The following is a 17,638-nucleotide window of genomic DNA, read 5'->3' as shown; positions in this document are numbered from 1 at the left end:
AACAAGACCTGCTTGAGGTCTTGAAAGAAAGACGGCCAATGTGGCTAAGGGCAGAGTGGGAGTGTGGGCGGCAGTGGCTTGAGATACAACCAGTAAGGTAGGTGGGAGCTACTTATTACAGAGCCTTGGTGGACGGGGTGAGGAATGAGGATTTAATTCAAAAAGCAGGTAGAAGCAGTAAAAGAGCTTTAGGCATGGCACTAATCCAATTTTATTTTAGGATAAAATCATTTTGACAGGTGAGTGAGAATGCTTCGGAGTGGGTAAGACTGGCTGGAGAAAATCAGGTTAGGAGGCCTGGGAGATGGTGGCTTAGACTAGGGTCGTGGTAGTGGATAAAGAGAAGAGGAGACACATTCGAATAATTCAGAGATAGAATTAACTGGGCCTGATGATTTAGGGTAAAGGAAAATAGGGCTGTCAAGGATAACTCATGTTTTAGTTCAAGCAGCTAGGTGGGTGCAGGTACAGTGCGTGCTGAGATACGGAGGAGGAGGAGCAGGCAGCCTGAGTTAGGAAGATGAATTGAAGTATGGCGATGTGGAATTTATGATGCCTTTGGGGGCAACAGCTGGATAATATTTATGATGAGTCACTGTGTGCCACTGGGGAACTGTTTGCAGTTATTTATTTTAAAATATACTCCATCAGAACATGTTATTGCTCTACCTAAACATAAGTAACTTATGTTTCTAGATGTTGATGAATGTGCTACTGGAAGAGCCTCCTGCCCCAGATTTAGGCAGTGTGTCAACACTTTTGGGAGTTATATCTGCAAGTGTCATAAAGGCTTCGACCTCATGTACATTGGAGGCAAATACCAATGTCATGGTAATAAACCCCGGCCATTGCTTTTTGCTTTTTCTTCCTGTGTAATAGAAAGGTCTCTTAATTGTGCTGATGACTGGGGTGTGGGGTGGGAGAGGGTATTGGCATTAAACAAACGGAAGTCCAGTTCAACCACTAGCAGTTCTGGATGCACAGGTACTTTATTTCTTCTGTGTATCTGCCAATTTTACATGGGCATTCACATTGCAAAAAAATTTTTTTGAAGCCATATGTATATTTTTATGTCATCGTATTTATCTACCAAATAAACCTCTTCTTTTTCTACCTCCTGATACAGATATAGATGAGTGCTCCCTTGGTCAGTATCATTGCAGCAGCTTTGCTCGCTGTTTCAACGTGCATGGGTCCTACAAGTGTAAATGTAAAGATGGATACCATGGCGATGGACTAAATTGTGTGTGTGAGTAATGCTTGTCTCCCAGCTCTCAACTCCAGCAGGAAATACACATTGCACAAAGGCCATTACTAGGGAAGATGAGGATTAACTTACCAAAGAAGTACAATTTCATAACCGGTAATATTAGTCTCTGCTTTCTATAAACAATCAAATCACTTGTTCAGGTATTGTTAAAAATGAAAGTCTCAGTGATACATTCCATTCTTTTTTTTTTCTAATTTTTTTTTTATTGTTCCAATACATTTGTCTCCATTTTCCCGCCACCACTTTTCCCTGCCCCACCCACCCCCACCTCCCACCCGCAATCTTTCCCCACTTTGGCTTTGTCCCTGGGTCCTTTATAAAAGTCTCAGTAATACAGTCCATTCTTAAAAGCATTCAGTTCCTTGACTAAAATTTCTCAGCAGCTTCCCTTTAGCTAGCAAAAAATTTTAGAGCCCTCCCAGAGAATTTGATTTTCTTAAAATTAGAAATAAACTTTTGTTTAGCATTAGCATCAGATTATGATGGTGGGATAATCTGATTATATTCCATATTTTTTGGTTCCTCTGTTTTATTACTCCTCCTAATTCTAAAAAATTCCCATATTTATCTGTTTTCTCTATATTTACTACTGTTTCGCTTTTTAAGTTTTTATGAGCTCTGTTTGTAGTATGAATGTATTTGTAGATAAACATGAAAAAAATACCCTCCAAGAAGAAAGTTTCACAAACCAAAGTCTTAATTTAGACTATATTTCATATAATAAGAATTTTTTAAATTTTGGGGGTAAAATATTTACTGAAAATCATGAGGCATAAAATCATGTGGATTAAGGATTTTTGAAGGGTTATGTATTCATGCTCCCCTGGCACTATATCGTTCCAAGTAGATTAAATATTAATTTCTCTTGGTGAAAATTATCAAGGGAAAATAGTCCACAGATGATCTTGGTGACCTCTTAAAATTTCTTTTAAAAAAAGATATTACATAAAATTAAATTAATAGGAGGAAAGAAAAACCAACTAAAACAATATGTAGAACATTGACTAAAAATGATTTTGCATGAGCAAAATATTTATAAAGTGTGGAAGAGAAATTAGTCTTTAAACAATTTTAAACTTGATTTTATAATATAGATGTACCATAGAGATACTTAATATAGACTCTATAAAAATTTCTCGTATTTTAAAAAAGTTTAGAATATCTCTGCATTTAAAAAACTACTGATTGCCATTTGTTTCCACTTTACAAACACAACTTTTTTGTTTCAAATGATACATATTTGTTATAGAAACACAAATATAATTTTTGCCTTCACCCACCAGTTGGTTGAACATGTATCGTATATGAAATATGCACATATTTGTTAATTTAGAAAACAGCATGACCTATAGCTGGGAAATATCCTAAATGTGAAAAGTAAGCCTAGTTGACACATATTTAAATATGTTTGTTTTTTGCAATGTGATGTTTTACTTTTTGGGGAAGAGATAGTTAAACACTAATTCAAATCTTTTGGACTCTTTTAGATATTCCAAAAGTCATGATTGAACCTTCAGGTCCAATTCATGTACCAAAGGGAAACGGTACCATTTCAAAGGGTGATGGAGGCCACAGTAATTGGATTCCTGATGTCGGAAGTACTCGGTGGACTCTGAAGACACCATATGTTCCTCCTGTCATTACCAACAGGCCCACTTTTAAGCCAACAACAAGGCCTACACCAAAGCCAACAGCATGGCCTACTCCACCTCCACCCCCACCCCCGCCCACAGAACTCAGAACACCTCCACCACCGCCCACCCCAGAAAGACCAGTCATCAGACTGACAACAACTGCAGCACCAGTGGCTACCACATCTCCCAGAGAGGTTACAGTTGACAACAGGATACAGACAGATCCTCAGAAACCCAGAGGAGATGTATTCAGTAAGTCATATAAAAAAAGGCACATTTTTTGAGTTTTTGTCAATTTTATTGATATAATTGATATATGGCACTGTATAAGTTTAAGGTGTACAGCATAATGATTTGACTTACATATATTGTGATATGGTTACCATGATAACTTTAGTTAACATCTATCATCTCATATAAGTGTAAATGAAAGAGAAAAATATTTTCCTGGTGATGAGAACTCTTAGGATTTACCCTCTTCATTTTCCTACGTACCATGTATCAATGTTAACTATAGTCATGTTGTGCACTTCATCCCTAGGACTTATTTCTAAGTGGAAGTTAGTTAGTACCTTTTGACCACCTTCATCAATTCCTCCTTCCCCAGCTCCTTGTTCTGTTAACCACAAATATGATCTCTTTTTCTATGTTTTATTTGTTAGATTCCACATGTAAATAAGATCATAAAGTATTTGTTTTTCACTTCTGACTTATTTCACTTAACATAATGCCCCTAAGGTTCATCAGTATTGTTGCAAATGGCAGAATTTCCTTCTTTTTATGACTGAATAATATTTCTTGTATATACTATATCTATATATGTACCACATTTCCTTTACCCATTTATCCATCAATGGAGCATGAATGGGGATATTTTGGACACTTCCTAATTTGCTATCTTGTGATTGTAGGATATATTCTGAATAAGGCAAGAATTCTAAGTTTTTAATTATAGGACATATAACTGGTGTTAATTCACTGTGAAAACCGAAAGAAACCTTATCACTGTTTTAGTTCAACACCACTCCTTCATTTAGAATTTTCTTCATTTAGTATGTTTCCATGTCTTGGCTATTAGAAATAATGCTTCTATGAATATGGAATGGAGATATCTCTATGTCATAGTGTCTTCATTTCCTTTGGATATATTTTTAGAAATAGGATTCTTGGATCATATGGTAGCTCTATTTTTAATCTTTTGAGGAACCTCCATACTATTTTCTATAGTGGCTCTACCAATTTGTAATCCTACCAACAGTACATGAAGGTTCTTTCTTTTTCTCTTCACCTCTGTTAATTCTTGTCTTTTTGATGCTAAGTATGAGATGATATCTCACTGTGGGTTTGATATTCATTCCCCTAATAATTAGTGATGTTGAGCATCTTTTCATGTACCTATTGGTCATTCATATATCTTCTTCAGACAAATGTCTGTTCAGGTTCTTTGCCCATTTTTTAGTTGGGTTATTATTTTTTTAGTGAGTTGTATGAGTTCTCTGTATATTTTAGATATTAACCCCTTATCAGACATATTGTTTGCAGATATTTTTCCCATTTAATATGTTGTCTTTTTATTTTTAATGATTTTATTTATTTTTAGAGAGAGGGGAAAGGAAGGAGAAGGAAAGGGGAGAGAGACGTCAATGTGTGAGAAAAACATCAATTGGTTGACTCTTGCAAGCCCCCAAGAGGGGACTTGGCCCACAACCCAGGCATGTGCCCTGACTGGGAATCGAACCTGTTACCTTTCAGTTTGTGGGGTGACATCCAATCCATTTAGCCACACCACACAGGGCTTGTTGATTTTTCTTTTTGTTATTGTTGTACAGAAGTTTTTTAGTTTGATGTAGTTCATTTGTTTATTTTTTATTTTGTTGCTGTACTTTATATGTTATCTACAAAATATCATTACTAAGACCCATGTCACGGAGCTCTTCACCTCTGTTCTCTTCTGGGAGTGTTCAGGTCTTATGTTACAGTGTTTAAACTATTTCAAGGTAATTTTTGTGAGTGGTATAAGATAGGGGTCTAGTTCATGATTATCGAATTTTCCACTTTATTCCATTGCGTATTTTTTACTCCCTTGCCAAACTAGTTGACCATATATGCCTGAGTTTATTTCTGGACTCTCAGTTATGTTCCATTGGTCTCTTGTGTCTGTTTTTATGACAATACCATACAGTTTAGACTACTATAGCTTCATAGTATAGCTTGAAATCAGGAATTGTGATGACTAACATTTTGTTCTTCTTTCTCAGGGTTGCTTTGGCTATTTGGAGTCTTTTGTGCTAGCACATTTTTAATAAGCTCTTTATGATGACATTTTAGCCACAGGCCATGCTGTATAAAGTATAAGTCAAATACCCCCACTGTTAAATATTATAGAGAGCTGAGCAGAAGTCAAAGAGTTGGGCAAATAAGAATGTGTGCAGAAATGAGGGGGAATATCACAGTCATATAGTAGATCACATCTCCTCTCTAGCATGAGAGTTCTTCTAACATATTCAGATTTACATGAAAATTCTCAGAGATGGGGAACTTATTGTATCATGTGCCATTTAACTTTAACTGTCCATTGATTTAACAGTATACATTTTCTAGTGAGTTTTAGAAGGCCAGGCCCTGTATTACGCTTTGGGCTTACAAAGATAAAACAGAAAAGGTTCCAGACTTTCCAGTCTGGTGGAAAAGGCAGTCACCCAATAGATAACTGTGGTACTTTGTTAGTGAAAGAGATTTGTGTAGGACATTCTGGGAGTAGACAGAAGGGGACCTAATCAGCCTTTGGGCAAGGACTAGTTGGGTTGGGGAACTTCCTAAGTGACATGGGGCAAAGAGGATGAGGAAATGCAGGGAGGCATTATAGTTAACAGGGACAGTACAACAAAGGCACAAAGGTAGGATGGAGCATAGCATATGCAATAAATTACCAGTAAACTGGAGCGTTGAATTAGGAATCAATGAGAAAAACTGCACAGTAATCCTTTGTGCTTTCTGAAAACTGGTGGTTAGATCTGGAGTGGAGCTCGTTTAAAGATTTTTAACAGGTGACTAGGTAAAGGACGGTGCCACCAATGGAGATAAAGGCTATAGGTAACGAAGCAAGCTTTGAAGGAGGAAGAGATCGTCCCTTTATTACCAGGCCCAAATTTGCAGTTTTATAATTTTATCTGTTCTCTGCATTATTCCATTTGTTGTGTTTCACTTTGTTTATTCCTAGCTACTTTTGCATTCACTCCTCTCTCCTCTTTTCCCTTTGATGTTACTGGTTTCTTCTTTTTCTTTTTCCATTCCCCAACGATGGAACTAAACTTCGTTCCTTTGAGATTGAACTCCTTTGCAGTTTTTTACCAGGTGAAAAGAATATTGACATTTGTGATTTTTTTTAAAGAGAAAAGGCTGTTTTTGCTTATATGTGACTCAATTAAATTTTTTCTTCTATGTCATTGTCCATTTATAAGGAAATTAAAATTCTCTAATTCTGATACAGTTGTAATTATGTATGTTTTGGGCAGTAAATATAATTTTTGGAGTGATTAAGATGATAGATCTAATAATATATTTTATATGTGCATATCTCTTATTTTGAAAAGCATATTTTTTGTAATTTTTATCCTCCCACCTTTTCTTCTCTCTCCCCTCTTTTTCTCTCTCCCCTTCTTCTCTTCCCCTCCTCTCCCCCTCCCCCTCTTCCTCCTCCCCGTCCTCCTCCTCCCCCTTCTTCTTCTCTCTCTTTCTCTCCCCCCATCTTGTTTTATTCCTCCTCTATTTTTTCTTCATTGCTTTGTGAACATACAATGGAATTTTTATTTATGGGTGCTTAAGTATAGTATTTATATTGTTCTGCTGCTTAAGGTAGAGTCATAAGAGCTTGGCTATTTAATAGAAAAAGGCATCCTGACATAGATATAAATATTTTTCTGAGTCTTAATGTTTTCTTATTTTAAAGGTCTCTCTTTCCATTATTCTTCTCCATACTGACACACATATGAATTAAAAATAACACTGAAGTTCACCAATAGAATGTAGCAGGATAAAATTAGGGAAACATGGAGTGCAATGATGTTAGGGCACTCATTCTAAAAGAGTGTGATCCTAAAGACAGGCCCTGGGAAAGAATTACCTTGATCCGATGCCAAAGCCGTTGCGTGCCGTGGGTGGCCTTGCAGCTTTTGGACACTCCTGCTGAAACTTACATCCCCCCTCATTGCCCCTTTAGCTCTAGCTGCTGGTTAATGTGAGCATGAACGGGGATATTTTGGACACTTCCTAATTTGCTATCTTGTAATTGGAGGATATATTCCGAATAAGGCAAGAGTTCTAAGTTTTTAATTATAGGACAAATAACTGATGTTAATTCTTTGTGAAACCAGAAAGAAACCCTATCACTATTTTAGTTCAACACCATTTTTTCGTTCAGTATTTTCTTCATTTCTGGCATAATAAGTTCTTAAGACACTTTTATTTGCCTCACAGTTCTGAGAATAAAATGTGGCTTTCCTCATTTCATGAATTTTCAGGTGATATTAATTATAGACACTGTTTATAAGTCTCCAGATAGCCCCAAACTTCAATAATTATGTTTTTCTTTACTTTGAAAGATATATTATTTTGATGGAAGAGGTTGTTAAACAGTGCTTTTCTTTATAGTATGTATGTGTTATTGTTCCCCTGAGAAAAAGCTGTGAAGATATTCTAAAAGGAAATTAGAAAGAAAAAATTATAACAAGAATACATCTCTAGCCCATATTTCTCCCCAGATTCTTGACTTGTACATCACCTGCCTATGTACATTATCTCCAGATGGATGAAACTAGATGTTCAGACAACTTGTTGAATTGTGCCTCAGCTTCACCACAAACACATTCTACCCATGGTCTTTCACACCCCGGGATACAGCACCTTCATCCTACAGTTGTGGTAGCCAAAGAACTTGGAGTCATCTTATACCCACATCCAATCTGTAAAAAAAATCCTGTTAGCCTTGCCTTTAAATTATATTGAAATTGTGACCACTTCTTGCCATCTCCTATGCTGCCGCCCTGGCCCAAGCTGTCCCTCCCCTGGAGGACAGGTCCCAGTTCCTTATCCGTATGAATTGTGGAATACAGCATGTTTCAGATTTTAGAAACACAGTAAGCGGCATGTGCTGTATATGATATGTTGATATTTCTACAGTGAAACACATGAATACTTATAATAATTTGGCTACTAAAGACCTTGAGATTAGGTTAAGAGTAGGTGAGCTTTGTTGCCTAATGTGTTACAGAAACAGCTTTTGGATTTCAGAATTATGGGGAAGAACAGCTTTTTCCTTCCTGCCTCCACCTTTGCCCCTTCTGGTCTCTTCTCAACTCAGCAGCGTGGTGCTCTTTAAAAGTTCAATGAGATGTCATTGTTCAAAGTTCTGCATCAGCAGCACTTAGTTCAGGAAGAATTTAAGCCCTGCCATTGTCTTACAAAGTCCTAAATGATCTCATTTCCTAGCACTCTCTGCTTATTCACTTCGTCCAGCCACCCCAGCCTCCTTCCTCAGACTTCTCCCAGCTCAGGACTTTTACCCCAACTGCTCCCTCTTCCTGAACCCTCTCTCCCCGCAACTATCAGCTTGGCTCACTTTCTCACGTCATTCCACAAACAGCCCACCAGTGAGGAGCCCTGACCGCCCCCCTCACTCAGTACTGCAACCTCCCCACCCGCCGCCAGCACACCTACCTGAACGCACTGCTCTTCACTTTTTCTTTTTTTTAAATAGTATTTATCACCTTCTAATATACTGTACTGTTTATTTATTTATGTCTATTTTTGTCTTTCCTTACTAGAATATAAGCTTTTGAGACAGGGACCTTTGCCTATTTTGTTTGTTGGCACATTTCCCAAACCTAGAATAACACCTGGTACGTGATTGGCACTTAAACACTATTTGTGGAACAATGAGATGAGTGAATAGAATGATCACTCGTAACTTTTTAAAATAAAATAAATTATCATATAATCATATTTTCCATGTAAAACCTAGTTTATTATAATAATGCATTAATCTATTTTTAAGAATTAAAAATATATTCTTTTCTGATTTTTACTTATTTTTATACTATGGAGAGCTTTATTTAATTATGCTTCCACCATTTTTTCCCTTCCTCCCTTTCTCTCTTTCTTCCTTCTTTTTGAAGATTGATATTCTATTTAGTGGATTATTTTCTTGAAAAATAGATATTATTACCTTTATTTTACATTTAATATTACTCTGTAATAGTTTGGGGTATACAGCATAGTGGTTAAATAATCAGGTACTTTATAGAGTGGTCCCTCTGAAATATCAAGCACTCAACTGGCCCCATACACAGTTATTACGATATCATTGACTATATCCCTTATGCTGTAATTTATATACTTGTGACTATTCTGTAGCAACCAATTTATATTGCACTTCTTAATCCCTTCACCTTTTTCATCCAGTCCTCAAACTCGGCTTCCTTCTGTCAGTCTGTTCTCTGTATGTAGTCTATTCAGTGAATTATTAGATTTGATGTTAATGAGAAGGGAAATTGTGTCAGTTCAGAGATAATGTCTCAAAGTATCCATTTCCTGGCTTGCGAAACTAGTTTAAATAACGTTTTAAATTTTTATTTATTGATTTTTTTTGAGAGAGGTAAACATAGATTTGTTGTTCCACTTACTTACATGTTCATTGGTTGAGTCTTGCATGTGCCCTGACCGGGGATAGAACCCCCAACCTTGGTGTATCAGGACATCTAACCAACTGAGCTACCCAGCTAGGACCAAAGTTTTGCTTTATGCTTTTACAATGTGAAAGTTGGCATGTATGAAGGTACACATTTTTTTAATGTAATAAATATTTAATAAACTACCCCTTAAAACAACATTTTCTGTAGGTATAAACAAAATATTCAAACTGGAGTTTTTGTCTTTTTACTACTTCTGCTTAAGAAAGGAATTAAAAACAGAAAAAAAATGTTATTTAAACTCTAGGTGGTACAGATGTGTTAGTTATAATAGCCTTTTGCATTTTAATTTACAGCCTAAAAACTTACCTAAACCAATATCAATTAATTACACAAGTGGGATATATTCTTAGGAGGTTTTAAAAAAACCAAAAATTATCCCAATTATAATCAGATCTCTAAGGTGACTAAAGTCCCTCCCAATAACCCATCCCACCATTGGAGCATTCTTACTTATGTTTAACCCAAAATCATGAAATTACAATTCTGTCTCAGTTCTCTTCATTACTGCCCGGTGCTGAGCTGGTCACTGTCACCTGACCCTACACCTCATGTATTCAAGGGACACTCTCAGGAAACGATCTGTTTCTTCTTGGGGTTTAGTAATTTCAGTTTCATAAATCTATCCTTAGAAATATTGGGGATTTTTTTTAACTCACTTAATCTTTTTTGGCTTGGCCTTTGAATAATCTTTGTTTTTCAAACCTGTCCCAAACTCTGGGGCCCAGGGATACGTAAGAGTCAGATCTTACCCAGTATTGATTGCAAAGGGAATCTTTTTAAAATTGATTTTCTATCTACATCATTTCTCTCTGTTGCCAAGTGTGTCAGAGTGCAGCTGTGTACCCCGATGTTTTCCCCTCAGACAGTCCGACAATGCTTGCTACATTCACAGCAGGCACAGGGGAATATTTGTGGAATGGAGTGAAATGAAATTTTGTATTGGATTCAGTTTTTTAGAATCTAAGTAATCCTTCAGATGCTTGAACTAGCTAAATTTAACTTGCTGCTTTGATAGTCACTCCTCACGTCATTGATGTTATTTTAGCTTATGACCTTTCTCTTATCCTGATATAATTTAATATAGCCATTGAAAAGAAGCATTCTCTAGAAAATTCCAAATGTAATATACTTTGAAATTTTAAGCAGGATGTTGAGTAGTAGTGAAAAGGCTTTGAAAGGGAATATGAAAATAAGGTTGAGGCATTTGAAGCTAAGGGTTTAAAACTACTGCTAAAGATAGAATACACTGAACCAGAAGACCTAGTTTTGATTCTCATCCTTATTATTTATGAGTTAGGTGACTTTGGATAAGTTACTGTGCTTCCCACCTCAATTTCCTCATCTGTAAGTATGGAGGTAATATCTCTAGCTTTCCATTTGCATTGAGTGTTTTCCAGGATCAAACATAATACAAGTATAAGTATGAATTATTAATTACTCTGAAGTATAAAAGATTATAGAATTTTATAGAAATAACTATGGTGGGGAACATTTAAATTATATGTGATTAAGGAAATAACCTTTTATATGTGATATGAAGTAGTAAGCATGTCTTTTTAAAATAATTCCAACTTGAGGGACCCTTGGTCTTTAAAATTGTGTGAACAGAATTATAATCAGATGTATTTGCAGTGCAATACTATAGGCCTGATTGAGCAATTCTAAAGTCCCCAGATAACATGAAATTCTTGTTCTTTAACTTATGGGACAAACCAGTGCTTCTCAAAGTGTGTTTGATTGAACACTAATTCTCTGGGATATTTTGCAGGCATGTGCCCAAAGAAGTTCTGAGGTCAAATAACTTTGAGAGACCCTAGGTTTAGTAAACTTACTAAGTTTCTTAACTGTAGGACTTCTTAATATGCTAATGGTCATTGTCGATCTTTCAGAGTGGCATATCATGTGTATTATTTAACTCTTGGGATTAGAGTTCCTTGTCACCAACTTCAGGTCAGGCTGAGTTGAACTAAGAAGTGTAGAGACCAGTCTCCACAAAACTGAATAGTCTTCTCCCATTAGCTGTCATTTGCATGGTTTCTGACACCAGCGTGCTGGGCTTGGACCCTGGAAGAATCCGGTGGGAGGGTAGAGTTGGGAGGACAGGAAGGCAGTAGGCAGACATAGAGCAAAAAGATCTGTTTACTTTGTGGCATGCTTGTCTGGACACCAAAAGTATGCTGCAAGGGATTGCTAAAAAGCTGGAAACCAAGAACCAAAAGCAAAAATCTGGTATTAGAGCAGGTAGCAAAGAAAAGAAGGAATACTTTATGCAGAACCTGAAGTAAAGGAAGATAGGGGAAAATGCATTCAAGTCTAGCAAGATAATGAAATACTATGCATTGATTTGTTTTTTAGATCTATGAAATATCATGAACATTCTAGAGACAAACGTATATATCTAACAATGTAATATATGATTAAGTTGATATTTCAAATCAATGGGGGAAATAAGGCTTATTCAACGAATAAGGTGCATGGACCACTATTACTTGAAATAAAACAAATATAGAGCCCTATTTCACACATTATACAAAAAATATTAGGTGAGTTCAAATTCAATATGGAAAATCTAAGGAGTTTTAGGAGAAAATACAAAATAATATATTTCTTACCCTGAACTAAAATATTCAAACCCAGGAGCTATAAAGTAAAATATTGACAATATGACTATATTAAACATTTAAGACTCTACAGTAATATACATATAAAAAAGTTAAAGGACAATTAGCAGAATAGGAAAGTATTTGCAACACATCTAAAAAAGGGTTAATGGTTTGTTTTGGTTTGGTTTTTTTTTTAGGGAAAAAATTCTACAAACATTTACTCAAAAAATGGATAAAGAATACCAAACAGTCATTTAAAGCTTTTTAAAAATAATATAAATAGGCAAGAGATATACAAAAGCAGGTTTAGTTTCAACAAATAATAAAGGAGCAATTAAAATAACACATCATTGTCATAATCAGCTTACTAAGTAATAAAAATATTGGTAATATCAAGTATTGGCAACTGTGAAAGGAATAAGGTATTCATAGATTCTTCTTCATCTTAAAGCATATTTTGCAGTGCTGGTTTGGTGGAGGTGTATTCTTTTAGCCATCTTTTGTCTGGGAAACTCCTTATTTTCACCTTCCATTTTAATAGAGAGCCTTGCTGGGTAGAGCAGCCTTGGTCGCAGGCCTTTGCTTTTCATAACTTGAAATATTTCTTGTCACTTCCTTCTGGCTGGTAGTGTTTCTGTTAAGAAATCAGCTGCTAGCTGTATTGGGGTTCCCTTATATGTTACTACCTCTTTCTCCCTTGCTGCCTTTAGGAGTCTCTGTTTGTCTTTGATATTTGCCATTTTAATGATGATGTGTCTTGGAGTGGCCCTCATTGGGTCCCTCTTGAATGGGACCCTCTGTGCTTCCTGGACTTGTCTGACCTTTTCTCTCCTCCAATTAGGGAAGTTTTCCATCATTACTTTTTCATTACAGCTTCTTTATGCCTTCCTCCTCCTCTTCTCCTTCTGGTATCCCTATTATGTGGATATTATTACATTTCAGGTTGTCCTGCATTTCCCTGAACGCCTCTTCATTCTTTGTGAGACTTTTTTTCATTTTCTTGCTCTTTCTGGGAGCTTTTCTCTATCTTGTCCTCCAGTTCACTGATTTGATTCTCTTCTTCATCTAGCCTGCTTTTGATTTCTTCTACTGTGTTCTTCACAATTCAGAAATTGTATTCTTCATTTCCTCTTGTCTCTTATTGATAGTTTCTATGTACTTTTTCATGCTGATATAGTTTGCAGTAGGTTCCTTATAGTTTCCCTGTAGTTTTTGGTAATTCTCTCTGAGCTCACTGAGCTCATTGAGCTTCCTTAGAACCGTTGTTTGGAACTCAATATCTGATAGTTGACTTGCCTCTATTTCGTTTAGTTCTCTTTGTGGGGATTCCTACTTTCTGTTCGAGTGGGGCATATTTGTCTTCCCATAATATGTGAAAGTCTTCTTTTCTGCTTCTGCTTCTTAAGTTGATCTGTCTTGATTTCCTGACTTTGTGGTGTGGGATTCAACGGTAGGAGACTGCTATTTCGCTGTTTTTACTTTCTGGATCTGCCTCTGATGTGTCAGCTGTTGTCCCTGTCTGACCTTAGGCAGTCTGTTTGAAACTTCCAGGAATCTGTCTGTGGCTGTCTCCTTCAGCTGTTAATCTAGTCCCTCTGCACTCAGCAGGCTGCCTTAGACAACTCGGCAGGGGAGAGTCCCTCCTGGGGGCGGGGTATTGGGTCCTCTGATGCTGCTGCTGCTCAGGGGAAGTGGTCTCTGCCTGAGTAAGATGGCTGCTGCCTCATGGGGGATGAGTCAGCACCAGGATCCCGCCGGCTCCTCTTTCAGTTCTCTCCCCAAAGCCTCCTTCCCCAGTCTCTCCTCAGGTATCTCTAGCCCACTCTGCCCCCGCCTTTGCTGGAGACCAGGGTAAGTGGCTGCAAATAAAAATTTATGTCTTGGCCCTTTAAACGGTTCTTTGCTTTTCCAGCCACCTGTCTCTGGCAGAAAGCAACCCTGCTGCTTTTTGCAGCTGGCTGTTTTCTGTGTACTTTTTAGGCTCTGGTGCTGTAGGCTGGAGATCCCCACTTATGGTTTAGACCCCACTCTTCTCAAGGGGATCCAACTGGCTGTTTCCGTATCCTTCTGGTGCTGCCACCCGTGGGCACCCCGCCTGCCTTCTTGAGTCTCCACCACACTTCTTACCAGTTAGGTTGTTCTAAAGCTGATTCTTCTCTCTGTCCGAGGTTATAAGGCTCCTCTCTCACTATTGTTCAGTTGTTTGTTCCCGGTGATTTCTCCACAATTTAGTTGTAATTCCAGGTTGGTCCTGGGAGGAGATCAGTGTGACTTCCACTCACTCCTCCACCATCTTGATTCTCCTGCATTGATGTTTTTTGAAAAATACATAATGAGTTGGGAAAACACCCATGTTATAAAAATATTAGGTGAAAAGTATATACAAGATTGTGTATACCATTTGGTCCCATTTCAGTATAAAATGCATGCATATATATATATCTGAATGAATATAAAAGAAAAGAGACCAAAATGGTAACCATGGATCTATCTAGTTTATGATATTTGGGGTGATTTCTATTGTCTTTTTGTTGTCTTCATGCTAAGCTTTTGGTTTTTTAAAAATTCTTTCCTTCCCCCCGTCATTAGCCACAGTAACTCAGTATAGCACTAATTCCATGGGAGAGGGGCCAGTAGTAATTGAATCCCACTGTCTCCAGCAGTGTGTTTGTGTTTTGTTTTATCTTGTTTTGTTTTTAAGTACGTCAGCAGATTCTAATTCTTACTCAGGCTAATTTGATTTAGAACACACTGGTTTTAAAAATTTATTAAAGGCCCTGGCCATTGTGGCTCAGTTGGTTAGAGCATGATTCATAGACCAAAAGGCCACAGGTTTAATTCCGGGTCAGAGCACGTGCCTGCCTAGCTTGTGGTGCATACAAGACACAACCAATCAATGTTTCTCTCTCATATCGGTGTTCCTTCCCTCTCTCTCTCTCTTCCTTTCCCTCTCTCTAGGTCAGTGAGCATGTCCTCAGTGAGAATTAAAAAAAAAGAAAGAAAAGAAAAGAAACAAAACAAAATTAGGCTAAGGGCTACTGTTAGGATTAGCGTTCAAAAAATAAATAAAAATAAAAATTATTTAAAGTTTTTATTAACTTCTATTTTTAACCTTTCAAATTTTTCTTTACAGTCGAGTGTCAGTGCCCAGTTATAGCTAGGAGGCTCCGATTACTGCAAGGAATACAATATCACTTGGCCCAGGAAGCAGATTTTTTTTCTGAGTGTCTTCAGAGCCCGTTTGAACCACAGTAATTTAGGATGCTTATCTGAAACAGGGGTCCCCACCCCCACTCCCTGAGTCTGTACCAGTCAGCAGCCTGTCAGGGACCTGCTGGAGCCAAGCTCGCCTGAGCTCTACCTCCTGTCTCCGCCCCACCCCCCTCATCCGCTGTGTGAGGCAAGTGCGGGTAAGAACCTGAGCTCTGCTTCCCCTCCCCCACACCCAGGAGTAATTGTCTTCCCCGAAACCCTGGTCCCTCGTTCCAAAAAGGTTGGGGACCTATGGTCTAAAAATGTAAGTCCCTAATCCCTCCAATGCATAAGCTACATCAGGCTGTCCAGGGAAGTACTGCTCACTCTTTGCTGTGTGGACAAGAAACATGGGGTCTTGAGAAAATGAAACCTCCCATCCAGTGAGGCTGTAGTAGGACCTGCGATTCTGCAAGGTCTAACAAGATCACGGGTCGGACTGCTGACCTGCCTCCCACACTGAATAGCAGGGCTGTAAAAACTGCGATGGCAGCTCCAACCCAGCAGAACCAGGTCCTCAACGGAGACAGAATTAGCCATATGTGGGGTTTTAAAATGTAGCAATTGTTCCTAAAATGTAGCATGTGGCATCTGGCTCATAGAAAGTGAAGAAGAAAGGTGTTGCAGATAAAGATTATTTATAGAATATAATGTAACATGTATCAGATGCTCTCATGAGTGGCCATATCAGACACCAGACTCACTGTTGCTAGGTTATTCTATAATCAGGAGGATGTGTTGAAATTCCAAGTGCCATGCAGGAAAAAGAACATTGTTTCCTTATTACTGATTGCTACTTTGCTGCATGCTGTCCACAGGTTCTGTCTCTCATTTCCCTTCAACAGATTTGACAGAGTCTGTGGCTGGTGTGATTACATTGCCCTGAGTCATGGAAATATGGTCTCTTTTCTGATTCTCTATAGTGATGAGTAAAAAGATTGTTTCCGCTGAGGGTTGAAAAGGTCTTCAAACTAGTTTGCTTTCTAGTAAACAGCAAGGCCTACAGAGACCCTGAAGAGATGCCTGACATCTCCCTGAAGATTAAATTTCTAGTTGTGTTTTGAAGGAGTAAGTTGTCAACGCCTACAGGTCAGGATCTGGTGCTGTGCATTTTGAAAGTTTTCAGGATTTTGGATTTATATTTTAATTGGGTCCTATAGTGCCTGGTACACAACAACAACAACAACAAAAATAGTTCTCTCTGGAAATTATAAATTGAGTTCTTGGTGAATGTGACCAAAGGCAGAAATCAGATTTTTTTTTTTCTAGTTATATTTTCTAGCGCATTTGTCTACAGTGTTGTAATGAAAAGTGTTGTGCTCATGGTCACTCTGTTATTTGAGTCATGTCACTAAATGTTTTTATGCCTTTGTTTCCTCATCTGGAAATGGGGATAATAACAGCATCTACCTAATTGGGCTGTTGTGAAATTAGATGAGAGAGAGCATATGAACTCTTACACTGGTGCTTGGCATAAAATAAGAACTCATTCTAGCTATTACTACTTCCACTTATGTTGTTGAATTCATTTAAATGGTCACGATAGCATTTCCTACTTACCGTAGAAAAATACATCCCTATTTTGTGTTCTTGTTCTGTTTATTTTTTCCTGGTGTTTTTTATTATGGTTCATTCAAATTTTAATAATATTTTTGGCTAACCGGATCCTTTTGAAACAAGTTGATTTGCAAGTACAAGCTATTAGGTGAGCGGACGAAATGAAAATAGAAAGCTGAAACTTCATGTATGACCAAATAATCGGTCTGTCCTGTTTGTTTTGGTGGTGTTAGTACCTCTGTGAACAGCTGTGACGTTAGAGACAGCATCTCCTCAACTTCTTTGCTGTGCAAATAGTGACAACAGCCTTTTCAGCGACAATGTCCAGAAGGGAAATTTACATGGTTGGTCTGATAAATATCAGAAATAACCGCCTCCCATCTTCCGTTTAAGTGATTCTTTTGGCCTCAGGGCACTGACACCTGTCCGCCATGGTCCGTGGGCTTCTGCAGCACCCCAGGTGACTGTGCTGCACCCAGTCCCAGCAGACCTTTTGGGGTCTGCTCACCACCTGCGTTCTGGTGTGGAGGACTCGGCCCTGACAGAAGCCAACCTCTAAGGGCCCCCTTGGCT

General features: G+C 37.9%; 1 protein-coding gene across 4 annotated transcripts in view; it reads left to right on the top strand.

The window, feature by feature from the left end:
* Positions 1-17,638, top strand: part of NPNT (nephronectin) — an 81,187-nt gene that overhangs the window by 45,151 nt on the left and 18,398 nt on the right. For all 4 annotated transcript variants that reach the window (XM_054591656.1, XM_054591654.1, XM_054591655.1 and 1 more), the window contains 3 exons: positions 697-831; positions 1,127-1,249; positions 2,758-3,156. In XM_054591656.1, the coding sequence (XP_054447631.1) occupies positions 697-831; positions 1,127-1,249; positions 2,758-3,156 (657 nt within the window). The remainder of the gene's footprint in view (positions 1-696; positions 832-1,126; positions 1,250-2,757; positions 3,157-17,638) is intronic.

This window comes from Pteronotus mesoamericanus, unplaced genomic scaffold (assembly GCF_021234165.1).
Source record: "Pteronotus mesoamericanus isolate MK-2021 breed Mesoamerican mustached bat unplaced genomic scaffold, CSHL_Meso_final scaffold_232, whole genome shotgun sequence".
NCBI lineage: Eukaryota > Metazoa > Chordata > Mammalia > Chiroptera > Mormoopidae > Pteronotus > Pteronotus mesoamericanus.
The sequence above is the reverse complement of the archived record's forward strand: the minus strand, read 5'-3'. Positions and strand labels throughout refer to the sequence as shown.